Raw genomic sequence first — 26,292 nt, 5'->3', positions numbered from 1 at the left:
AAACCAAACCATCTTCTGGATTTTTGAACGCTTTCTTTTTACGAGATGGGACTGTATTCATTAGTGCACTAAAAAAATCGCCCACGCGAGTTGTTGTCGTGTGTATATAACCAACCGTACCCCTTCCCCTCCCCCTCTTTCCTCCTGCAAAGCTTACGCGATGTATTTCTAAGCCGCGTGAGTAAGCTCTGTAGCGCCTAAGGCCGAAGAGATTACGCCCGCAATTTTAGGCCTTTACCTTTCGCAGGAGTTTTCAGCGCGCGCGTCGTTCCTGTTTGGGATTAGTTTGGGGAGGAAAAACACGGCACTTTCCCGCAGGTGCTTCTGCAAATTGGATTAGCTGTCGGTGGACGCACGCCGGGGTAATCGATGTCACCCTTAGTTGGGTCCCGGAATTACTGCTGTTAGTTTAGCGCAGACCAGGGTTTTCGGGAGAACGTGAGCTTGCTTAGCGTTTATTGATTCCTTGTCGCAATTTCCCATCGCCTGATCGTGAATTTATGTTGTTTCTTTGTGCGCTTATTTAGAAATAGGTGTGACGTTAGAAGATCAGGCCGCTGCGAGGTGAGCGCTATAAGCGGGCTTAAAAGAGGAGGTCGCTTTTCAGAAATAGGTGTGATGTTAGAAGATCAAGCCGCTGCGAGGTGAGCGCTGTAAGTGGGCTTAAAAGAGGAGGTCGCTTTTTAAAAATAGGTGTGATGTTAGAAGATCAGGCCGTTGCGAGGTGAGCGCTATAAGCGGGCTTAAAAGAGGAGGTCGCTTTTTAGAAATAGGTATGATGTGACAAGATCAGGCCGCTGCGAAGTGATCGAGCGCTATAAGTGAGCTGAAAAGAGGAGGTCGCTTTAATGCAGGTAACATCGAACATGTTCAGCTGTAGAGATCTACGACACTGGTGATGAGATAGGAAGCGTAGCTAGCGACAAGGAAACAAGATTAGATGTATGAGGCTGATCAGACTGCAAACAATGGTTGGAGTGGGGGTGGTGCTCAAGTTGGTGATGACCCATGAGCTACAGAAAGCGCTTTCGGTATTCAGCACGTGCGCATCCCGTCTGTGACAGGACAGGCTCTATCCTTTACTTCACTTACGCTCACTGCTGACTGCACTTCTACACTTCCTACTTGTGCTAATGCTACTACCGCTGCTGGTACAGTGGTGAGCAGCCTTGTCTAGAGCGCTTGAGCAGTGCGCACTTGGTAACAAAAACAGAAATTAGAGAGCAGCCCCTCATTACAGGACAAAGTTTTCATGCCTGCTTTGTTTACGAGGCTATCTGGTGCTACTTCCGTGCAAGCGTTGCAGCTGGACCCTAGAGGCTGCCACAAAATCTGGATTTGTTTGCAAGGAAGTGCACCGCCCGAACGCTCTAGACAAGGCTGCTCACCACTGTACCTGCTGCAACCACTAACGCTGCTGGTACCTGCTGCTACTACTACTACTACTACTACGACTAGTGCTACTGCAAGTACTGCTACTACTACTGTACACTGCCCCATAAACAAAAAAGGTATTGAAAGAAGACGTAATCGCTTTTACATTACTGGCAGGAAGTGCTTTCTGAGAGGTCCTTGACTATTAGAAGGACTTTTTTGTTACTAAGACGCTTGTTCGCGTCTTGTGCGTGCTAGGCTTAATCAGCATTTCGCGCACCAAGCCATATAGCCTTACGTATCGCATTGCCCTTTACTTTTCTCTTCCCCACAACAGATGACCGGTGTCCATCCGCAATCCTCTCGTCGTCTGCCGAGAGACGACGAGAGCTGGGCGCGTATACGTCGTGACCAAAGGCGTGACTAAAGCGACGTCACGCCTCTGCCACCGCCTCGCTTATGACATTTAAGAACTGGAAACGCAGGGCGCGGCATCGCTCGAGCAATTCGCAAAGTGCAGGGGAAGATTCACAGACTATTACGGTAGTAGGTAGCGTGAAATTTGACCGCAGCTCTTCACATGCCACCTGTCATAGCATGACACGCCGCCTGTCACCGCTGGCAGGTGGCGTGGCAGCGGTGACAGGTGGCGTGGCAGGTGGCTCTCGCCTAGGGTGCCTCGATGCCAGCGCCGGCGGTGGCATCGAGGCACCCTACTCTAGCCGTACGCGATGCATGGCCTGCGTGCACGCGGTGGCCATGTGACCGCGGTGGAAGACATAGGCGTGGTTGGAAGCGAAATGCGTGCGCACGCCAACCAGGGGCTCCGCGACAGTGTGACGAGTAAAGCCTTCTATTTACGAGAAGAGTCACTGGACTATAGTTACAAGCTAGGGTGCCTCGTTACAACGGCGCCTAGAGGCACCTTATCTCCGAGCCAAACGTGTATCTTCTGCGGATGTCGTCCTGGAACGCCTCCTCTGTAAAAAGTGCATGCGCACAGGCTGTGAGCGGTGCGTTGACCCTGTAGATCTGAAGCATCGCATCAAGCGTTGCGTTGCCCTTTGCGTCACTCATTGATCACGCTTACACTGGTCGTTAACGCTGACGATCCAATCATGGCATTTGCCGGTAGTGTTCTACCCAGCGACGCAAACTCCGCAGGAATAATACGCCTTTAGTGGCCAGCATCCCTGCCCCTAGATGAAAGGAGAAAACGTTTACGAGCTTGTCGTAAACGCACGCAGTCAAGGACGCACCGTTGTATGGCTTGATTGGCCCACCTCCGACGGACGCGTCACGCGTGCTGTGGAATGGATGCGGTGGACGAGCCGCATTGGATGGGAAAGGGATGAAAATTGTTTGTTAGTAAGTGAATGAATGATGGTTGGTTGGTTGGTTTATGGGGTTTAACGTCCCAAAGCGACTGAGGCTATGAGAGACGCCGCAGTGGAGGGCTCCGGAAATTTCGACCACCTGGGGTTCTTTAACGTGCACTGACATCGCACAGTACAGGGGCCTCTAGAATTTCTCCTCCAAAGAAATTCCAGCCGCCGCGGCCGGTATCGAACCCGCGTCTTTCGGGTCAGCAGCCGAGCACCATAACCGCTGAGCCACCGCGGCGGCTGAATGAATGAATGAATGAATGAATGAATGAATGAATGAATGAATGAATGAATGAATGAATGTTTATTTAGAAAGGGATGCTCAATGCCGTTTGTTGGGGAATTGGGTTGTTAAGAAAGGGAAAAGTAGGGATCTATTGATACATGAAAGGGCGGCATGGCTGGGAATGGCGTAGTAACTGTTTCACTCTCGGTGGACATCTAGTTTATTTCGGGGCAAGCGAATGACGCTCTGTCTCACTTATGGGCTGGCTGTCTATATTATAGGAATGCTCGCTAACCCGAGCTTGGAGGTTTTACGGCCAACCTCCCTCTGTGGGCTAGTTGAAAGGCTGACAACCCTCTCTGGGCGCCTTGCAAAGAACGGTAGGCTACAGGGTAGGGTAGCCTTCCTTTCCTAAATCACTTGCAGAAGTGCTAATTGCTGGGCTAACTCGTACTGTATTTGGGACATGTTCATAGAATAACAGCGTAACGGTTCCAGCCCAAAGCAGACGCACACAAGAAAGGGCAGAAGGTTGCGCTGTTATTCTATGAAAATGTCCCCATCGCTGCGTGAGACAAGGAGTAACGGACTGTGTGAACATACTTTTGAGTACATATGTTTATGTTCGCAGGTGCATTTATTGGCGCGTTTTATGTGGTGCTTTAGGCCCTCTCAAATGTGTGCCTAGCATGATCAGTGTACGCGTTTCTTCCCAGTGGGCATTAGAACTACCTTGGACGTCCTACAGACATCCTCAACGTCTGCAGGACGTCCATGGGTGTTTTAATGCCTGTTGGGTTTTATAGCCCGCTAACGTCGGCGTCGTTCGCTTCTTGTGCGCAGGATCCAAGCGAGGCCCGACCAATGGCGGATGATTAAGAGACGACACTGATGAAGCGGAGGAATTCGAGGCAGCAAGGCCCAGCCGCGAAGAATGCAGCTAGCGCTCGATTAGTGGTATTTGGCTGACCAGCGACTGCATCTATGGCGTGAGGGCGTTGGCGTCGCACCTGCCTCTGCTACACAACACTGCCCGACCTATTGTGAAAGGTATCCTCGTCCTAGAGAGATCATAATGCGGAGACCGCTTCGGTTTTCGTCGTTCATCGACGGGCAACGGTACTGCCCTAATGCGGGGATTCCACTGAACATGCAGTTCTCAGAGTTGGCTGTGTTCAGCAGGGCTTTTTCGTCTTTCAAGGGCGAGGCTTGAATTCCATTGGGGCTGGCAAGCACGCGCAAGAAGGAGAAAAAAAAAAACGAAGGAGCAAGAAAAGTGTGTTGCATTTGTTGAGTGGCTTTGCAAACGACTCTTCACTGCCAGTAGCCACATTGTGTGCTGTCTCTTCAAGCGTTTAGGACTGTGAACGCCTGGGAAGTTTTGCCCGTGGACCACCTCAAACCAATGTTTTGGCTCTGACCGTGTCCTATAAAGAGCAAGAGCTTTTGAGAAAGGTCCAAGGGAAAATAAATAAAAGCCAAAGGTTGTAGACATCACCCTTTCAGGCAGCTGCCTTCGACTTCCGGTTCGACGTAAGTGCTTCCCTTCGCTTCCTTCCCGTTCAGTTTAGAGCGAGGAATTCTTCAGCCAGAAACCGGATGTGTGAAAACTTCGGAGAACTCGTTTGGTGGTAGCGAATAATTTTTTAACGCGCATTTTGGGTCAAGTCGACGACGTCAGTGACTTTGTTGGTGAGTTATAAGCGCTATTCACGCTGGAGTGGACTGTGAGAAAGAAACTGCAACGCTGACGTCATCCAATACGTAATCAGTCATTTCAGTGCAAGACTTGCAAGTTACGCCTAGTAGTTATACCTTATTAAAAGCGGTGGTATTCGAAGAATCCTATCCTTTGACGTCACAACGACGTACAGGGCAACTTCCGGTTCGACGGGACTCGCAGAGAGGAGTAGCCCATGCGGGATCGACGGCGAAGCTTCCAAGTAATCGACCAAATCAATCACTTCCTGTGCAAGACCTGGTAAGAACCGTGTCTCTATGTTCAGCAGTTAACTTTAGCAGACGCCGGCGGATCACAAGCAAGTGCTGACGTCATCGCGAGGTCAATCAAAGCGACTTCCGGTTCGGCGAGACCCCGTAGGGTCTAGAAGAAGCCCGTGCATCGCCCTCCGCAGCGCTGGGTCTCGACAGGGGAGAGCGCGGTCCCTGGGCAGAGGCGACGACCGGGAACGCTGTCGCGTCGGCGTCGTCTCCGCCCTCTCCGCCGTCGCCTCCTTCGTCGGAGGGCTCTTCGTCGCGTGCCTCTTCGTCGTCGACAGCCGTGGTCGTCGTGGTCGCGTCGCCGGGCCCGGGCCGACGCCCGGGGCCCGCGCGGCGACCATCGGGCTCGGTTGCTGTCATCGGAGAAGGAGAGCTTGACGCCGGCGGCGGTTTGCAGCGGGGCCCCCGCGACGATGTTGGCGGCCATGGCTGCGAGGACGAAGGCCTGTTCGTCGAAGAGGTGCTCGTCGTAGCCGGAGAACTCGAGTCGCCTTTGCGCCGCAGCCTGCTCCTGAACGACGTAAGTACGCGGTGACACCGGCGGGATTTATTTATCAATGCCAGAGCATTATACGGTTCTGTCGCGTCAGCAAAAAGTGTCGGCAATTTTGTCCGCGCGATTATGTCGTTCTCTTACGATAAATGCGTGAAATTGTGACTGTGACAGAGAGTGTGTGAAAAAATTTTCCGTGGAAAAAATTTAGTTCATGAGGTGCAACTAATTATTGAATTAATTAAACGGATAAAGACTCGAAAAATGCACTCAGACGTCAAAATACCCCAGGAAGTCGATGTAGCACGCGGACATCGGAACAGCCACGGACGTCGATATGGTATGTGAACGTCCGTGGGAAAAATTTCGTTGATTAGGTGTAATTAGTAAATTAATCAAATGCGAAAAAATACACTTAGACGTCAGAATAACCACGGACGTCGATATTGTACATGGACATCACAACAGCCGTGGACGTCGCTGTAGTATGTGAACGTTTTGCTTTCGCATTGCTCCAGTGAGGGTCGCCGCAGTGATCTCAAAGTTTTTTTATTTATTTATTTGGGCTTTTGTGAAAGGAGGACGACCGAAAATAGAGTAGGTGTAAAATTAAGACGGACAGATTCAGTCTGAAAAAAAAAAGTGAAATGAACCTAGTTTACACTAAAATGCGGGGTGATGGAAAATGAGCAGGGATCGCAAGAGCGTCACAATTTCACTGATCAGGCTAGAGTGTCATGGCCGCTCAGGTTAACCTTTCAGGGCGTGTAACCCTCAGAGCCGTTCTTTCAGTGGCTCGTATTCATTGTCTGCGCTCATATTGCGTGCGCGGCTTGCAGTTGTCGCGGAGTCTGTCAGGTGCTTGACCAGGCTTAGGAAAGTTTATACAGGGTGTTTATAAGAATGAATAATGCCGGCTTACGCAGCGATACAAACGCGAGAGCTGAATGTGAGCCTCTTGTCGCCTTACAGCTGGCAAGAAGGTGGGCTATTGCAAACCATGTTAGGCATGGGCTGACTGTAGCGTTGGTATCATTTGCAGTTGTCAGATGGCGCTCCACTCAGTATTCAGCGAAAGTTGAGGCTTTTTTTCTGACCTGGCGTTAGCAGCGGGAAATTACTTTGCTTAACAGCTTGCAAGTGGATGCATTGTGTCCCATGTTTTTATTATTTTTTTGCCACGCTTTCTGACTTTTTTTTTCTCTGTGGCCGTGTTTAAGGAAATCAGATTTCAAAGAAGTTTACAGTTAGCTTTTATTTGAGTGTTGCTTGGCATTTTTTATGGAAAGCTGTACTCTGATTTTTCATACTGGGATGTCAGAAATAGATCTGTGTTAATTACCACTCCACGTTAATTAGTAGCTCGTCCTGTTGCTTACTTTACGACTGGAGCTTATTTCTCAAAACTAGTATGATGCGGACGAGGGGAGCTGACATTCGTAATAGCAGATGTACCGCGTGTTCCGTATTTATCTGTCCGTGTTACGAAAAATTCCACTGCGCAATCTACTGTACTATATGGGCTCAAAACGCCGACTACAAGGTACCTTATGATGGTCTTCGTCTTTCGATAAGTAATTTAACATCTAAAACTGCCTGCATTTTCAGGAATCGGCGAAAAACTGCATTCAGCTGCGGCAGAACTTTTTCGTCCAGGCGAGCAAAGAAGCCAGTGTGACAGACTGCGCCATCTGGCGAGCGGTGTTAATCTCAAGAAGCAGACGACACGCACATCCGAAGAAACCGGTTGCCTCACCGCTCGCCAAATGGCGCAGCCTGTCAAAGTGGCTTCTTTGATCGCCTGGACAAAAAGTTCTGCCGCAGCCGAATGCAGTTTTTCGCCGATTCCTGAAAATGCAGGCAAGTTTAGATGTTAAATTACTTATCGAAAGACGAAGACCATCATAAACTACCTTGTAGTCGGCGTTTGAGCCCATATAGTACAGTAGTTTGCGCAAGAGAATTTTTTCTAACACGGACAGATAAATACGGAACAGGCGGTACTGCTGTTTTACAGAGAGCATGCACCATAAATGGGCGTTGTTCGAAGTCATAGCTTAATTTGATTTAGTGCTTCTTAAAGGTATATTTTAATTTTTTTTGGTCGTCGCTATATGGGATATTAGATTTTCGTATTGATAATTTTTCATTGAGTATGACCTGATTTTTCTTCCTCCTTTCTTTTTTTTACAGAAATGGCGCAGACTCTTCGACAAAGTAAGTTTCCGGTTACCCTGGCATGATTCCTGTTTTTTGGTCGGAGAGCGCTTGGTTCATGACTCAAGCGGTGAAAAGTCCATGAGCTATGAATTGTCATTAGAGAAGTTCCCTTCGGGGTAAAACGCATATCCGCGTAACACTCCATTTCTGTCGCTTTTCTTAATACATAGAGACGGACTTTTCTTATTCAGCGCTGCCTCCACTGGTCCGGTTGAAAGTCCTTGCATGCAAAGTGAACCTACATTGCAACTTCCTTACACATCGTAACCTGAGGACGGAGACAAGGAATCGCCGCTGATTGGCATAAACCGCAAATATTGGACACGAAAGTTGTCTACTTCGGTGTTTCCCCGCTCTTCAGTTAACGGTCATAGCCGGACCAAAAAGTTTCAGACTATGATGAACAAAAAAAAAAGTAAGAGAACTATGCTCGAGAAGCAGTACAGTAATTACATCGCTTCGTCGAATATTTCTGTTATGAAGTTGGTCGTGCATAATGAGATGTTCTTTGAGATGTCCAAAATATTTACTTTGGTGGAGGTTGCGCGCTGCTATCTGAAGCATGAATCGATGTTTATATACTGCCACTTACCCAAGCAGCTCAGGTATTTGGCCCAATATTGGGAACGTATTGACAAAGTCCGATCCTATAAAGGCCCAGAGTCATTATCATCATCAGCCTGACTACGCCCACTGCAGGGCGTAGGCCTCTCCCATGTGTCTCCAACTAACCCTGTCCTTTGCCACTTGCGGCCCAGAGTGAAGCCATATATTTCCAATATTGGCCCGATTACCTGTACTGCTTGGGTAGTGTTATCAAGTGTCACTGAGCTGACCCGGAAGAAGTAGATGAAGTGTTCGCGCTTTCGCATAACGATAGCCATCTACTGGTCCTCCTGCCCGATGCCAGCTGTTAAAATAGGACCTTTGACAAGTACGTGACAACATTCCAAGACCACACCAGGGCTTTGAGAGATGCTAATAATAGTGGAAATTGTGAGCATACCAGCATTCTAGTATTCCTTCCCCCATTAGAAACGCAGTTTTATAAGGCATCCGAGCAGGGCAGCCTTCGTATCGTCCCGGTAGCGGATGCAGTACGTGCAATTTTGATAATGTTTTTCTGTTGTGATACGAAAAAACGCCTAAAGGAGCCAGGCAGCCAGATATTTTGTTAGTTTTCTACTCATTACTTTGCAATCAATTTTTTTAAAAGCTGCTTCGGATTGCATTCATAACCAATTCCTAATTCACGCGTTGGGAGATCGTATAGGAGTCTGCACGTATTTGCACGCAGCTGGCAGTGCAGACTTAACCTTGCTCTCGTATGTAGTGAATGGCTCGCCGCCAGTGTCTTGTGTTGCTTTTTCTAGCTGACGCTGCCACGTGCGCTTCCCGCACATCGCGCAGGCGAGGTAATTACAATCGACGGCCTCGCAAAGACGATGACGAGCCGTAAACGGTGGGACACGGTTCAGGACAAGGCTTTGCCCCGCTCTTCCTCCATGCACACGCTTCCGATAATACGACGGCAATTACTGGGACTGTCCTCGCCGAGATGATCCATTCGAGTCAACGCGATAAAAGCCCGCGCCAATGGCCCCTGCGCCGTCGTGGTCGTCATATTCCAGCTCTATACATCCCTAGCGGGTCGTTATTGAAGCACGATCCGTGTTATTGCATTGGGCGCGGCTGCGGTGAGGCGGTGCAGTTTGCGTTCAGGGTGTTTAACTTTCTCCTATTTTATCTGTCATTTGCGTGGATCACGTGATCAGGATCCGTTTATATCTTAATACTGCACGGGTCGTCACAGCCGCGATCGTAACTGGCGGTCGGTCGTCAACGGGTCGTCGTCGATATGAAAGGAACGATGTTGAGGGGGCACTCGGCGAAAACTAATCGACGCCGAAGGCGCCGCGCGGCATATGAGGCGCTCTTTGGCAGAGTTTTCAACTTTCCTTAGCTTTTGTAGCTTGGTTTCCGGAATCCCTTAATATTGAGACATTCACGCAGTTCTTTTTACAGCCAGTGCTCTTTAATCGTGGCATTTGCAAAACCCTCTATTCCGAGGCTCCGGAGGTCTCATTTCGAGGGAAGTCATATCGGGAGCCACCGCTCGAGCGGACGCCTTTATTCCAAGAGCAGCCCTTCATGTCCGCATGAAAGGGGGGGGGGGGGGGGGGGATTCCCCTAGGTAGGCAAGTGACAGAGTAGAAAGAGAATGCGCGAGTGAGCGTGTGAGTGAGTGTGTGAGTGAGTGAGTGGTGAGTGAGTGGAATAAGTGGAGTGAGTGAGTGCATGAGTGAGTGAGTGAGTGAGTGCGTAAGTGAGTGAGTGAGTGAGTGGAGTGAGTGAATGAGTGAGTGAGTGAGTGGAGTGAGTGAGTGAGTGGAGGGAGTGAGTGAGTGAGTGAAGTGAGTTACTTAGTTAAAATTTATTGAACGAAAGAGTAGAGCGTGGTGTTCTGTAGGCGATGTCCAGAGCATGCAGGTCTCGGACCGCATGGGCGCATTACACGGCCTTGACTTTTAAAGGGCCACTGACCAGGGTCCGGAAATTTTTGGAAAACAAGCCCACTGCATAGATGAGGCATCGAAGATAACCTCTGCAAAATACTAGAGCCATGCGCGCCCTGAAAAGCTGCAAAAATTCAAATCAAAGCCCGTTCGTTCTTTCCTTCAACAAAAACGTCCCCGCCCCACTACTCTGAACCCCGTTGACGTCATGGGCGTTACTTTCGCTAAAGGCACTCCATTGGTGCATCGTTCTGACTGACGGGAGGAGGTTGGGCGTCTTGGCGTCGCGTCGTCTGCACAACGCTTTCCGCAGCGCCTTCTGTTTTGCACATGCCTACAAACCCACATGAAGGAACAACAACAACAAAAGAAAACTGCGGAGGGAACGTACGGCGACAGCCTTGAACCCTAGCCATAAAAAGTAAAAAAATAGTAGAACTGAGTGAGTTGGTTCGCCCCCCCGCCGTGATCACGACACGAGACGCTCTGCGTGCGCGCTCCCTTCTCAGTTTTTTCTTCTATGCAAGCCCCCCAAAATAAGGTTTTAATTACTAGTGCAGCAGAGCCTTTCCCTCGCTCGCCCACTTGACCGCTCCGCACACACACCGCTTATCCTTCGTGCATCTTGCGTACGCCTCGACTCCAATGAATGGCATGGGCTTTGGAGCGGAGAAAAGACACAAACACAGAGAACACAAACACACATGGAGAAAAGCAAACGGGCGGTTGCCGGGTCCGCGCTTCGCCGTGTGTTTCGAACACAACCGACTTCCGCCCCTCCGTTCGTGAAACGGTGGGGAGGCCTAAAAAAAATGAAAAGGTGGCTCGCTAACTGGGAATGACAAACAGATGTATGAAAGGATGCGCTCGCTAACAAGTCTAGCGGCGAAACACCGCGATGAGACCCAAAGAGCAAAACAGAGAGGGTGTTAGGAAACCCGCAGCGCCCCCCCCCTCCCCTCGAACAGACCCAGTAGCAAAAACCAAGAAAAGAATTCTATTGAAGGCGGGGCCATGACGTAGGCATGTGACGCACTCCACAGACACCACGCCTCCGGCTTACATCGGAGAAGGAAGGGGTGATTTTGCCTTGCCGAGCCTACTCGACGAGGAGCGGGAGAGAAAAATCTCGAGGAGGGAACGGAAGGAGAGGAGGCTCGCTCCAAGAGCGGTAGAGAGTGTTTGCGACCAGAGGGTGGTGGCAGGCCCTTTAATGCCACACATTAGTTGAGGAAGGGAAGGGATGTAGGAGTAGAGAGAGATAAATTCCACTCTCCACTTTTAGGGGATGTGAGGGAGAGGGTAGAGGCAGAGAGGGTTGGTGCGACAGGTGTCCTAGTGACTAGGGCGTCCGATTTGGCTGCGGCAGGTCGTTGGTTTGAAACCCACCGCAGGATAAGGATGGGTACAAGCGTCTCGCTGCCCGGCTCCCGACTTTCTGCGGGGTATGCGCTTGGAAAAGGCTCCGCGAACACCGCTGCGACCTTTAGGGGCGCAAACCTAGTTTCGAACACCTCAGCCCGCAAAGCTTGGTCGTGTTACTGCGTTTACAGGGGCCTTCAGGTTCAAGCTCGAGCGCTGTATAGCCCAGCGCATGTCTAAACAGACGTAAAGGTTAAAAACGTCACTGCTGTAGGCCATCTTCTAGAATAAATTAACTTCACAGTATCACAGCAGTCCGGGGCAGGTCCGGATTCTCCCCCGGAGGTCTAACTTTGCGAGGAAAAAGAAAAACAAGACGTATATGAAAACTTTTTTGCTATGGCACCACATCTGAAGCTCAAACATTCGCGTTACACAGTCGTAACCGTTCTGTGAGTTGTTTTTTTTTTCAGCTCTGGGGTGTCTGATAGAGGCACAAACATGGCTTATGCTCGAGCACCTCCGTCAAATGTAAGGTCGTATTTATTGCCGATGGTTTCTTTGGCCGGCGAAGCGATGGTTTGACTTATAACTTCTTCGGTGCAGGTTTTCATTTTTCTTTCCCTATTTTGTATTGCCTATAGTGTACGTACACTTCTTGTTTTCCCCGTTTGTCTCGCAGATAAGCTTGCGCGGTTAATTTAGTGGGTGTCCCATAGTTTTATCTTTCCTGTCCGATGTGTTGTCCGTTTCCTATGGCGAGCACACACAGTCGGAATCAATGTTTTGGTGATTACTTTAAGGCCAACCTATTTTGATTAAGCGCTCTGCGGCACTTCACATTTTCGAAGAGACCATACGAAATACACGGCAATGGCTGGCACCATCGTCCACGCGTCCTTCACCACCGCTTTCGAGAATGAGGGTTTGTCACAGGAGAAAAAAATTGTTGGTTTGATTTGCCGGAACGAAAGCGACCACCTTCATATCGACGCTTACTCCACTAATATAGACGGGCTCGCTGTCTCACTGATTCAACTGGGCGTCGTATCCACTCTAAACGGAAAGGAGTGAAAAGGGAGTAAAGCTGTCCTATAGCGCACTCCCTTTCATAAAAGAGAGTGCTTTAGTGCTTACTCCCCTTTTACTCCCACATATATAGTCGGATACAACTTGCAGTCAAGCTCCGCCCACAATCAGCCTCCGCGCACAGAATTCCTCCACGACGAAAAAGTAGTCCGCTGATTAAACGTTTCTTGTTACCTAAACAAGAAGCTTATCGCACGAAAAAAAATTACGAGTTCTAGGCTTTTGATACGTGGATTGTTTGGTATACTCAAACATAAAAAAGATGGTTTCGTTTACAGTTGCGATTGGCCAGCGGAGTAATACAGAACACCGCGGACAGCGGTCCAGTGTTTGCAACTTCTGTTTTTTTTTTTTTCAAGTTGCATTCTACTCTAGGCGTATTCTTCCTTAGAACCCGCGCGAAGAACCTGCGGCAGCTGTTTCTTCACCGCTTCGTCGGGCCCTGCCGTGGCGTGTTCGCAGTTCGACCCGGAGGGCTTCGGCGAGATCCCATGGGCGGACTTCCTGCGCGCCCTGGAGAGTCCGGAGTTCTGCCAGGCCGTGGGCCCGGCCAAGCGCGAGATCCTAACTGCCAAGGCGCACCGCAGCCGGACGTCGGCCATCACCTTCGACGACTTCGTCGCAGTGGTGAGTCCTCCCTTTTTCCTCCTCTTCTCTTCACAGCCGTCGACTCCCTCCCGCGACCAACCGACGACCGGCACCTGGCGATAACTCGTTGTCTCGCCGAACTGCACAGCATCTTAGGTTTGGTGGACAAAGGGACGAGGACTCCATCATCGGTTTCTGCTGGACTTTGTTCATTCAGCAGACTTGCTGCAACATTTTTTTTTTACAGCGACATCTGTTAGTGAATCGTTTCTCATGTATCCGGCATAGTCGTAATCGGCGTTGATGAAGCTGAACACGTGACCAGCACTGGTCACGTGACCCTGCGCCGTGACGTCACGTGAGCATGCAGCCGTCCGAACGCGCTTTCCGCTCGCTGATCACGTGACTAGTCAGGGTTTTTAATTGGTTGGGCTATGAGCGCCCAAGATGCACGCGTTGATAAAAGATGAAAAAGAGGTCGGAACAGACGGAAAGACATCCGTGGGGAGCAATGGACGCCAGAACGATGCAACAGATGCAACAACTGCGCTTGTGGCGAGCCGCCACAGTGGCTCAGGTTTTATGGGGCTTGGCTACTGTCACAGAAGGCGCGGGTTTGATCTCGGCCGCGAACTGCGCCGTCTTCGTGCGTGTTAGGATGTTTCGTGATAAAAGCACGTCACAAAGAATGCGCGGGAGTTTTGTGATAGAAACAAATGTTACGGGAAGAAAAATGGCAGCTGGTCCCTTTATAAAAATGGTCTATAAACAGTCTATAGACTTCCTATGGATATTTCTATCCATAGTCTGTACACTGTCTATAGACAAAAGTCTGATAAAAGTGTATGACCATAAATCTATAAATTGTCTATAGACTGGCTGTAGCATTTGTAGTGACTATATACTGTTCTCTAGGATTTGTCTCTAGAGAGGCTGTAGACTTTATAGACAGAAGTATATGGACAGTCTATTGACTGTCTAAAAATTTTGCAAATGTCTCCGTCTGCGCTGCTTTTACAACCAGGACTGGTCGCTTAGTACTACTAAAGTACAAAAAATGCAGCAGCCGTCACACGTTTTTCGCAGCCGATAGCCATAAGCAAGCAGTGGCACATCGGTGGTGAAGTGCAACAAAGGTATACTGGGTACTGTTTTTGTAATTTGGCAAGTATAGACGGAGAGGCTGCTGTTCAAGAATAAAACTACTGGCAGCACTTAAGGAGCTGACTTGCAGGTAATGCGAAATTCTATTGCCCTCTTCTATTCCAGTTCTTTTCTAATTCTATTCCCAGTCTATCTGAATTCTGCTCTAATTCTTTTCGAATCCTATTCTACCCCTTTGTACATGGTGTGGTTGTAAATAGTAGTAGGGTTGAAACTTGAGCTTTTTGCTTCTGACCTAAAACGATCGTTGTAGCGCAACGCACGACAAGGACACAGAACGTTGTTGGAAGTTAGCGCTGTTCGTGTGCCCTCTCACTCTGTGTCCTTCCTTGTCGTCTGCTGCGCTACAACGATGGTTTTAAGTAGTAGTAATGACCTTTACTGATGCTAGACGCATTTATACTGTGCGGTATCAGTGCAGGTTAAACAACTCTGCTGCCAGTTACAAAGTCGTTATAACTGACTCTTTCACGTTATCGTCCGACACGAGTCTGGTTCCCTTGAGTTGTTCTTTCAATTCCCCGATTATGTGTAAGTCGTTAGGTGACAGGTCTGGGCTGTTTGGCAGGTGTTGCAGCATTTCCCACTTGAGCTTTGCCAGTTTTACTTTAACCACATCAGCGACGTGGGGACGGGCATTGTCGGGGAAAAAGCTGACCCCATTTGTCAATTTTCCGTGCTTTGGCCCTGTTTTGGATCGCTTTTGCGACTTTCACGTCCTGCTTTGAACCGTTTGCTCCAACGCTTCACAGTGGCCAATGAAATGCAATGTTCACCGTACACGGCAACCATCTTGAAAACGTAGCAGCACGAAAAACGAGGACAAAATAGACACAGGTACGACAGGACATATGCTGTCGTATATGTCCTGTCATACCTGTGTCTATTTTGTCCTCGTTTTTCGTGCTGCTACGTTTTCAAGATGGATCAATACCAACTGGCCCAAACTTCGGTGCTTTTACACGGCAGCCGTACGGCGACTAATTTCTTGTTGGGAAACGCCTTCAGCTGTCAAAAGCCTCGCGACACCACGGTGTTCAACTTTTGGAGCGTCCATTATGTCACGCAGCCGTGTTCAGCCCGCTGCATGAGAGCATTAAAGAACACTTATCCTCACAACTGCGGGTCACTTTCGTAAATGAGAGATGCCTGTGTGCTACGCGCATGCCTCCCAGGTAATGGGCCGAACCATTATTGCGCGGGGTGGGTTGGTTCACTTTCATTTTACACGCCTTCGTCATCTATTAAGCTTATCCTACTTGTGGCGAAGCACTTAACGAAAATTGATCTGTGTATTTTGGGATCCCGGCGTAGATTTGTGCTTTGTCTACGATTGCGAAGGGCAGCGGGGTGGCGTAAATGTGTTTATTATTGTGTTCATTTATTTCCTTCTGCGCTGTTGTTGCTCTGCATAGAGGGTTGTTGGCCTGTGTCACGATGCCGCGCTGAAACTTTTCCCATAGCTCCATTGGTTCGATGAAAATAACGGACATATTGTACTGTTGTTATTATCACCATGAATTGCATACCATTGGCTAGTTCAATATTGGGCGAAGACAGGCATCGCATGCAGATACATTGTCGTGTTTTTTTTCGTTAGTTTTTCTTTCTTGGCATCTTTCTTGTAATTTCAGATATCATGCGTCCTTTGGTTAAATGAGATGTGCTTGTAAAATGCTGGAGCTACTCTGTTTGAGTATTTTTCAACTTTGTCGTTTTTCCTCATCTTTAGTGCCGCCCAACTGCGGTTGTCTTCTCCGCATCAAAGGTAATGTTGCGGCAGAGCACGCTTTCCAGGATGGGACTCCCGTCCGTTTTTGCCTCGCGGTTGTGAAGCCCTAACCGACTAGTGCACCTGTCATTATTCTTCACCGTGAAGACTTTGTAGCGATCCCCAAGCAACAATAGATAAATCGTAAAGCTGCCAGAACCCCGCGCCAGCGTCAATAACTGAGGCTTGCTGTTGACACTGGCGCCATCTCTCGCCGCTCCTTGTAACAGCCTGGGTGCAGCGGCTGCCCGGGAGATGGCGGCACGAGCAGAGGCGCGAGCTAGCCGCATTTCTCGCCGAAGTGCGGTTCCCGTACTCGGAAGCTGCTTCCAGGAAACGTTTTATTCACTTTCTGTTCGGCTGGGGTAGGGTTTATGTAGGGCTAGTTACTCATAAACAAATAATCACCTGAATGCAGTGATGTCACTTTGGAGGGAAGCTGCACCGACTCATGAGTCTTCGGAGTTGAATAGGAAGAAATAAACAGTTATTAGATCCAGAGGAAGGGGATTGGAGTGGGATGGGTGGGACCCTCAGTCTAAGACCTTTGTGGCCCGGCTGTCTCGGCGGCGATAGTGATGAGCGCCTCCTGGGTCTCCAGGGAGGCGCTGGTCAGCTGTACCTCCTAACGTCACTTCCCATTCCAGTGACCTTAGTATTTCCGGCTGCTCCAGTGCCGCGTTGGGTGGCTTTAAGCGTTGTGGCTTGGGGTGTCATGTCCAATGGATGTGTATTACAGTAGGCATGTCTCCGCGCCATGGGCATGTGTCAGAGTGTTGTGTAGAGTGGATGCAGTGGGAGTTATGATCCTGCAATGTTATTCTGTATGCGGCAGAGGTCATAGGCTGCCGCAGAAGATAGGTTTTTGTGGGGTAGGGGATATAGGCGCATTGCCTACGGATTGACTTCAGCTTTGAAACACAGTTGCAGAAAGATTAGTCCGAAGGGAAAATTTCTTCTCCTTCAGATATTTGGGGAAGTTGCATAGCGTTCATTTGCAGCCGCACAGCTGCGCTCTGATGGGTCTTAATTTTAAATATTTCCTCGCGGGCACTGATATGTAAACTGAAAGGTAGGCATGGCGCGGCTACCTTTCTTAAGGCTGGCAAGATGGCAAGAGGTTCAGGAGATTTTTTATTTTATTTTCGAGCTTGCTGGCTTCTCAGGGTGGAAAACACTGCGCTTCTGAGCCGGGCTCACACAGTCCTCTTTTTTCTTTTACCGGCTTGTATGGAAACGAGCTCTAGCGCTTTACCGGCCTCTCTCTAGTTCCACAGCGTTTCACTGTTCCACTGGTGTTCCACTGTGTAACACTGCAAATCTAATACCGATGGTCAGCTGAAATTCACTGTTGCACATGAGTTCCACAGATGCTTCTCATGTATTATTACACAGTGTTCCACTGTGGTACACTGTTTTACGGGTGTTGCATTGGCGTTAATCTGTACACACTTCTGTGCCGATAACTTAGCGGCATATATGAAAAACAGTGAAGTTTTGGTCAAGCAGTGAAGAGTGATACATTGATATGATGTTTAATCCATAAACGGCGCCGGGGAGTGTATTGCATGCAGTTTATCCGCGCTTCAGATGCCACAACTCAGTCAAGCTTAAACTGAGTGGGTCCTATGACGACCGCTTGATTTGTCGGGTCGCTGATGTCTAGCGCATCGATGCAGCAAGCGTGATGAGTGGTGGTAATAACTTATGATCCGTTGCCTGTCACGTCCGCTGCGACCATTGTTCAAGGTTAAGGGCGTGCGGGGCTCTCTGTATACGCTTCTACATTTTGCTTCATGTCGTTTGTCGTGTCCGTGGCGGCGCTAACGAGACCAGCGGGGCGGAAGTGAGGCTTGCGTGACGTCACCCGGCGGCGCGTGTCTCCGGTTCCTGTGGCCCCCGGCCGGAACACGCAGCTCCACCCTGCGGCAATGACCGCTACGGGGCGCTCTTCGCGGTCCACTTCACTTGGCGGCCTCAGCGACGCGGTTGGAGGGTAGCGGTCCCTGGTCGCAGCTTTCGTGGCTTTGTGTTTTTATTCGACGAGTGGACCATCGCTGAATAAAAGCAGCATAAGTAAGTTAGGCATAAGTTAGGTCTAATAAGGGAGTAATTACTCATTGGCATCCACCCGAGCGCAGCCATACGGCTACAGAGGAAAGCTGTACAGCTTTCTCAGAAACTTCGTAGTTAAAGAAGAATTCGTCCTGGCCCGAGGTTCGAACCCAGGACCACCGCTACACCGGAGCAGTCGCTCTACCAATTGAGCTAACCAGGACGGCAAGCTTATGGTAGGACGAGAGCGAATTGATCAATAACTAGAAGTGGGAACTGTGTTGGTCGAATGTTTAGGGGAATCCCCCAAGGTGGAGTAGATTTGTAATAAGGGAGTAATTACTCATTGGCATCCACCCGAGCGCAGCCATACGGCTACAAAGGAAAGCTGTACAGCTTTCTCGGAAACTTCGTAGTTAAAGAAAAATCCTACCATAAGCTTGCCGTCCTGGTTAGCTCAATTGGTAGAGCGACTGCTCCGGTGTAGCGGTGGTCCTGGGTTCGAACCCCGGGCCAGGACAAATTCTTCTTTAACTACGAAGTTTCTGAGAAAGCTGTACAGCTTTCCTCTGTAGCCGTATGGCTGCGCTCGGGTGGATGCCAATGAGTAATTACTCCCTTATTACAAATCTACTCCACCTTGGGGGATTCCCCTAAACATTCGACCAAGTTAGGTCTAAGTTAAGCATAGATGAGGAGGGGTAAAGTGGGTGCTGGACAAAGTTACAACAAGCAATGTAGTCAAGTTGCAGGAAGAAACCCTGGAAGGCACTTTGTGCAGTGGTTGTCTTACACTCTAAACAGAACGGAGTAAAGTAAAGAGGGAGTGAACTGACCTCTATGCGAACTCCCTTTCACAAAAGGTAGTGCACTAGAGGTCAGTTTACTCCCTTTTACTCCCATACAGGTGTATTCGTGTTTAGCGTGTACGCCCGTTCATTGCAGTCAGATTGCGCGTTGTGGAAAATGGCAACGATAATGGGCAACGAATTGAGTGGACTGAAAGAAGAATGAGTTAAGGGGCTAACGCGAGTTAATGATAATGACCGTAAATGGGTGTGGAGAGGGCATGCAGTAATGCGGAGAAGAGTGGTAATGGAAGGAGGAGGAGGAGGATATAGAAGAGGAAAGGCAGGGAGGTTAACCGAAAGAAACCTCCCTGGAATGGGTTCCAGTAGAAGGTAGACTCAGCAGAGGGAGGCAGAGAGTCAGGCGGGGCAGCATGAGATTAGAAATTTTGCAGGGGTGAGGCGGACACAGTTGGCGCAGGTCAGGGTTAATTGGTGGTAAGTGGGAGAAGTCCTTGTCCTGCAGTGGACGTATAGTTAGGCTGATGATGATGAATTTCCTCCGCTAAAATGTTGCATGGCGCGATTCTTCACGATGCGCAAGCTTATCCTGACTTCGCGCTTTTATCGAAGCACCCCTCGTTATGAAAAATTTGTCTTTGTAACAAGCGCGCAATTAAACTCCACCAGAGCTATGTCCTACGGCTGGGAAACAATTAGCAATGCAGCGCATCGTACTCCATTTCCGGCATTCATCCCGAGATGGTTTGGACCGGCTATAGTTTCGACATCTTGACTCGTCTACTGACACTACTTGGGCTACCACAAGGGAAGTGATAGTTACATGGAGCTTCTTTCAGACCTCTCTCTTGTGCTTTGAATTGTACGTTGATGAATTCCTCCTTGCATTGACATCCGGTATTTCTGCTGAGCTGGGTTAGGGGAACGACTTTTTTTATGCTTGACTGTAGTTCTGGGTTTTATTTTCCGGACCATGGCAATTATTCATTCTGACGCCAAGATCTCGAGGAGGCTGGACAGATTTCCTAGTATCCGTAGGCTGCGTTCACTTGGGCCTCAAATACAGTCGGTACCAGACTGAATTCATTCCCGTCCTTGATTCAGTCATCAGTAAAACTTGGGTTGGGCCTAGTTGGCACATGATGTTGTGAAGGTGTAGGTTGCGCAACCACGGAACGAACCACGTAGAAAAGACACAGAGACACACACAAGCGCAACCCGTTGTTGCGCAACCTGCACCTTCACAACATCTTGATTCATTCAGTTAATCATTTGATTATTTTGCGTGTCTGGGTTATAATATATGAGGTGAGCCTTTGTGGAAAGCTCGGGATAAATTTCGACCTGCCGCTGTGTCCTTTGTCGGCGTGGTGGTGAGGGTGAAAAACTTTTGTTTCATTAAAAGGAAGGGCGTCTGAGGGAAAGGTCTTCGTACGCGGGGCCCTTAGTTCACGGCTCCGACAGCTTCTTCTGTTCTTATACTCTCTAAACAGAAAGCAGTAAAAAGGGTGCAAGTTTTCCTCTAGCGCATTCCTTTTATTATGACAGTATTTGAGGACAGCTTACTCCCTTTTAACTCCCATATATGCGTATTGGCATTTAAAGTGCAGGTGTATTTTTTTTTTTTTTTTAGAGTGCGACACACCGCTCGGGCGCCCTTCACAAGTCCTGACGGCGCCAATACACTTGCATCTCACGGCGCCGTCGTCGAATGCTTTACCGTTGAGCTTGCCGGAACGGTCGTGTAGATACTGTTTCCTGCAGGAAAACAGAGGGTGGGAGAGGCGGTCTTTTGTTGTTTGTGTTTATTTAAACGGCTTTGTTTGTGCGTACGCGGGCGAGTCGACGCGTCCGGGGCTTCGCAAGTGTAGCGTGCCGTGGCGAACTGTGACCGAAAATCGGTTCGACGGGGTCCCCCCCCCCACACTTCCCCCCGTTGCCCGCGGAGTCATGAGCACTGGGCCGGAACGGTCGTTGGTATAAGCGTTTTTACAACCTGCGCAAGTCAGGGGGAAGGGGGGGGGGGGGGGGAGGAGTGGAGGACAGGGTCGACGATGTGGGTTGGTCGCTGGTCGGGAGGAGATCGTCACGCCTGTGATACGCTTGTTCCGGTTAACGATCCCCGAAGCCACCGAAGGGTCGGGGAGAGCGGGTCGTGCGTGGTGCAGTGGTGAGCTGTGAGCGTATGCGGAGCGTGAATGAAGTTGTGGGCCGCCTTGCGAGTTGTATAGTTTCCGAGATTGATACGGTGTGGCGCTGAGGGCGGAAAAGAAGTGGACGAGCGTGTGTCGGATCGGTGCACACGTATAGTGTGCAGTTAAGGGAGGGAAGGCGGAGTGAACGGGTGGGGAGGAGGGTTGTGCGGGTGATTGACTTTTTCCCGGTTGATTGGCCGTAGTAATTAGCAAAGCTGCTTGCACACCTGCGTTGTTTAAGGGGCGATCTCGTGGGAACCTGCCTCGCTGTCTAGGTGCTATGATGCTGTAATATCAAAATAAAACTAGAGAATATTTACCACGTTCCAATCAGTGCGAAAGCACGGATTTGTGCTACGTAGAAGACGACGATGAGAGGGCAGTTCCGCCGAGCGTAGTAGGTGGAAGTTGATGAGGACGACACTCTGCAATGCCCAGCGCGAGAACGTGGTGTAGTTTACACCAAACCCTGGCTAACATTACTAGGTAATCTAGTAACGTTGACCCTGGCCAATCTCCCACCGTGGGTATGTGCCATCGCTTCAGAATCAACAACTACAAACAACGAACAGTAACGAACAGAGGCCGCCGCGGTGGCTCAGTGGCTATGGTGCTTGGCTGCTGGCCAGAAAGACGCGGGTTCGAACCCGGCCGCGGCGGTTGAATTTCTTTGGAGGAGAAATTCTAGAGGCCTGTGTACTGTGCGATGTCAGTGCACGTTAAAGAACCCCAGGTGGTCGAAATGTCCGGAGCCCTCCACTACGGCGTCTCTCATAGCCTTAGTCGCTTTGGGACGTTAAACCCCATAAACCATAAACCAACCAGTAACGAACAGTGTCTTGAAGTCGCTAATATTGGGTACATTAAGGCATATTTGGATGTCATTGGCTAATTGTTTATAGTTCTTGTTTGTTTTCTAATTTCTCTTTCTGGGACCAACGGAGTGCACTATGTGCTAAATGGGTAAATAAATAAAATAAATGACTTTGCAACTTTAAGTGAACGGCAGGGTCTGGAAGAAGGGTGCAGTGGTCAAAAGATCGTTTCAGGTTTCAGCGCGACTATCAAATGTTTGAACATTCTAGGCAGTGCTAAAAAAAAAAGCCTCCTGCAAGGAGTAAGAAAGGTAAGGGATAGAAGCATTGCACGCTTAAACGTAGCGCAAAAATCTTGAAGGTTTTAAGGAAGATAAGGTGCATTCTTATACTTTTAATCCATACTGTTTATATTCACACGTTTGCCTTCGATAAACAGGTACAGTAGTGATGATGAAAAGGAGACAGCGGTGAAGAAATCTGGAAAACAGGCAATTGTTGAATGTCAGGCGTTTCACCGATTGTTTATTTACAGTCTAACCTTGTTGTAACGAACCGGTTTATAACGAAATAATGGATATAACGAAAGAATGACGATTCCCCTTGTAAGCTCGGTGAACACGGGCTATAACGATACTACGGCCATAAGAAAGTAATTGCCAGGTCCCTTCAACTTTGTTATGACGAGATTCAACTTATTTACTTCGCTAAAGTCTAACTGAAGTTTGGCTTATACATGTGAATCACGAGGTTAGCGCCGACAACAACCACCGACGTTTAAGCGCTTGAACGAGCTTGCTCGAGTGGTAACATTTTTTGTTTGTTTTTCAAGTCCGACGGCGCCAGGATATGCAGGCCGGCGTTGTGTGCTGGCAGTTCTCGGAAACAGCGAAGAGAAGCCCACCACCACCGAGGAGAGAGAGAGGTGGGAGAGGAGGAAAGAAAGAAAGAAACCAGAGCCTTCGGAATGTCGACTCAGGTCGACGGCAACACCGCGGCAAGGTGCTGCCCGAAACTGTACACTTTACAACGCCTCACCAAAGAGCGCTCGAAAGAAGCACAACTGAAACTGCCAGAGAGAGAGAGAAAAGAAAAGAAAGAAGGATGGAGCGATCCCCTTGAAGAAGAAGCACCACTTCTCGTGGAGAGATGAGCCTGAAAGCGCTTCGGGCACTGGACACCACCGCCGCCACCAACAACCGCGTCTGCTGCTGTTGGCGCGTGCTGGCGGTTCTCGCGGTATCCCGCAGTGCGCGCGACGGTGCGAGTTCTCTTCTTCATTTCGTTCGCTTTCTTTTTTTGTCTGTTTCTCGTCCTTTGGCGGCGAGCTTTCGTCTTTTTCTTCGACGGAGCCAATTAAGTCCTGCACTAGGCCTGACCGACCGACCGCCCGAGATGCCGGCAGATGGCTCCGCTGTAGTGCCCACTGTTCGCGTCGTCTGCTTAGTACAGTCTCGTCTGCTTCGTCTGCTCGTTGCTGTTTGGGATTCGTCTGCAGGTGGAGCTCTGGGAACGAGTTCGTCCCTCAAGTCTGTGCGAGTCCCTGGCTTGGAGACATTGCCTTGTGCGCGTCGCTGCAGTTATTCGGATGGCGTGCTTCACTACTTTAGCTTGCTAAGACGAACAATTTGTCACTGAGGGTGAAAGTACTTGACGAAAAACACGAAACGCACCTAACGATACTACGAGTTGTGGTCTTCAGGAAAGAGTTAAGCTGGCACACTCATTCATGAACAATAATAACAACGAGAAAACTAGTGTGTTAGGACAGAGTTCGGTGTTTCAAGACAGCCGCGCCTATCGACTAAAATCTAAACGATGTGTGCATTATAAGAATGGTCTATTTAGTCATTGTACTCGCGTAATTGAACGTGATCGTAATCCACATATCGCAAAGTTCCCACGGAATTCGTGGAACTTTGGGTTTCTTCAGATCGTCGCGTCACCTATTGTCATGGAATGAACTGAATGATATGAGCAGAAAATCTATAAAAGGAGTCGCTGCTAAAGGCTGTTTGAAGAAGCCCGCCACTAATCAGGTGAAGAACTGTGCGCAATCACTGAAGAATAAAATGGCGTTTGACAACCGAACAACGACTGTCACCACGTATAAACGGACGCGCCGGCATCGTATGAGTGGGACGATAAGCTCGATGATCGCAGCTGCACGGAAAACAGCTCGCGGTCTCGTGGAGGACTGGTCTGGCTCAAAGTGGCGCACAGCTGTTCTATATCCTCTCGCACTGTGTTAAGCCAGGAAAGAAGAAGCAGCAGACACAAGCGGCAGCCGATTGTGCAATCTCCGCTGCAGCACGGCTGCTCTTTCGAAACCACGCGAGGGAGCGGCGAGTCGACGTAAAGTGGTCAAAAAAAAAAAGGAAGGGAAGGGGGATAAAGGAAAGCGAGTCTTTCAGAAAGGTGTGGCGTGCAGCATTCGTTCGCCGTGTGCCGTGATTTAGGGATTTGTAAAAAGGATCTGCTCTTCTTTTCTAGGTACGTCGGAGGAAGGGGAGGCAGGGGGGTGAGCCGTGATCACAAGTTGAGGGGAAAAGAGGACGGGGGAGTGTATCCTCAAAAGGATCGGAGGGAGCCTCTCCCCTTTTTTTGCGTTCGTGACAAAGGGATTCGTACCGAGGTGGTGCGTTTCGAAACTTGGAACTGCTGTCGGAAGGAGAGATAGAAAGGATGGGGATGTGTTTGGGGGTGGGGGGGGGGGGGGGGAGGCGTCGTCGAAGGACTGGCACCTATAGAATCGGGAGATGGGGATGGTATATACTACGGCTGTGTACAGTAGCCGCGCTTGCCATATGCGCGGCGTCGCAACAGCCTTCGTGGGTCCTCGTACACTACGGAGCTCTCGTGGCAGTCTCTTTCCGTCTTTTTTTATTCTTGTTCCTTGGGATCGTCGCGACGTATGCGCGTATATCTCGGGACCCGAATCTCCGCTCTGGCGCCCCGTACATAATACGCGACTGGCGGCGGAAGGAAGAACGGCTGTTCTCCTCATCTTAGATCATTCCGTGTGTGCGCGAAATCCGGGGCATCCGGTCTCTCGGTTTCCTTCCACCTTTTTCCCTTTTGCTCGGGACTACTTTGTCTTTTTCTCTTCTTTTTTCTCTTCCCTTTTGACTCGGAAGAAAAGCTTTGATGCAGTGTGTGTGTGTTTGGTATAACTATAGAGAAAAGAAGAGGAGTGTTCAGGGGTTGTGGGATGGACCCCGGATTCCGTCGGTCCTCCCGACTTCCGGTCGCGTGCCTCCATCTGGCTCAAAGGTGTGCGCGGAAGGTGTGGCCGTGAGTCCCTTTGCACGGACGGCTTGCGAAGAGTTTGTGCGTGTCGCCCGGGCCTGCAACGGCGCCTGGCGGTGGTGGGTGCTATTACTGGGGGATAGGAGGAGTAGCTATAGGCTCACCCAGTCCTTCTTTTACTACTGCTCTTTTACAACACCCCCCCCCTCCCCCCTCCCCCGCCCTTCCTCACCTCCTCCATTTTTCCCCTGCTTTTCGCCTTCTTTGTTTGTGTGTCGGTTTTTGTGGGCTCGCGCTTTGTCTAGACGCTGGTGAATTATGATGTTTTCGGATTGGGAGGACGTCCGTTGCACGCGCCGTCTTCCGAAAGATGAGAGAAAAACGGGGCGTTGGGCTTTTGTGCAGATTTGCAGGTGAGGTCGCTGGTTTATTTGTTTAAGAAATGGGGTTCCTCGACATTTTTGTTGAGGGCTTGCGGTACCAGGTCCAGATGCCGGTACCCGAGTTGGATTTAGGCATGCTCGAGCTTCGCTGCGGTCACGTTTCTTTTGATAAGTCTGCTTGTTGTGAAACTTATAGTACGCTCTGCTCCCGAGCTCCTGCATCATGATTATACGCTGTGCATTGACCCCATGACGGCCATAAGGGCGCTCTAGAATGGACACATACTCTCCTCCACCCATACCCAAGCAGCAGATGCAATCGGCCCAATGTGGGAAACGCATTTGCAAAGGCGGGCCCTACAAAGGGCCAGAGGGAAGGCATCCATTTTCAATGTTGGGCTCATTGGATAGAGTGCTTGGGATAGAGACTTCCCGCACCCAGCGCTAGAATGCTTACGATCTCGCATTGTCATGCTCTGGTGGGTCCCTGGCTACTCTGGAATTGCAGGAGACGAGCTGATCCATAAGCTCGACCGCGACATCTCGCCCCGGGCATCTGCAATTCCTCTGGCCTTTCCAGACGACATGGGAGGATAA

The 26,292-nt window shown here is 49.7% G+C and overlaps 1 protein-coding gene across 1 annotated transcript; it reads left to right on the top strand.

The window, feature by feature from the left end:
- Positions 1-940: 940 nt before the first annotated feature.
- Positions 941-26,292, top strand: LOC149348873 (uncharacterized). Its single transcript, XM_089541861.1, has 6 exons — positions 941-994; positions 5,087-5,506; positions 7,673-7,696; positions 13,129-13,293; positions 25,243-25,357; positions 26,204-26,292. Exons 1-6 carry the CDS (start codon positions 941-943, stop codon positions 26,290-26,292), a joined length of 867 nt encoding a protein of 288 aa, XP_089397987.1.

The sequence above is a fragment of the Amblyomma mixtum genome, chromosome 4, assembly GCF_055824585.1.
Source record: "Amblyomma mixtum isolate Tamu chromosome 4, ASM5582458v1, whole genome shotgun sequence".
Taxonomy (NCBI): domain Eukaryota; kingdom Metazoa; phylum Arthropoda; class Arachnida; order Ixodida; family Ixodidae; genus Amblyomma; species Amblyomma mixtum.
Note: the sequence above shows the minus strand (reverse complement) of the source record. Positions and strands in the feature narration are given on the sequence as shown.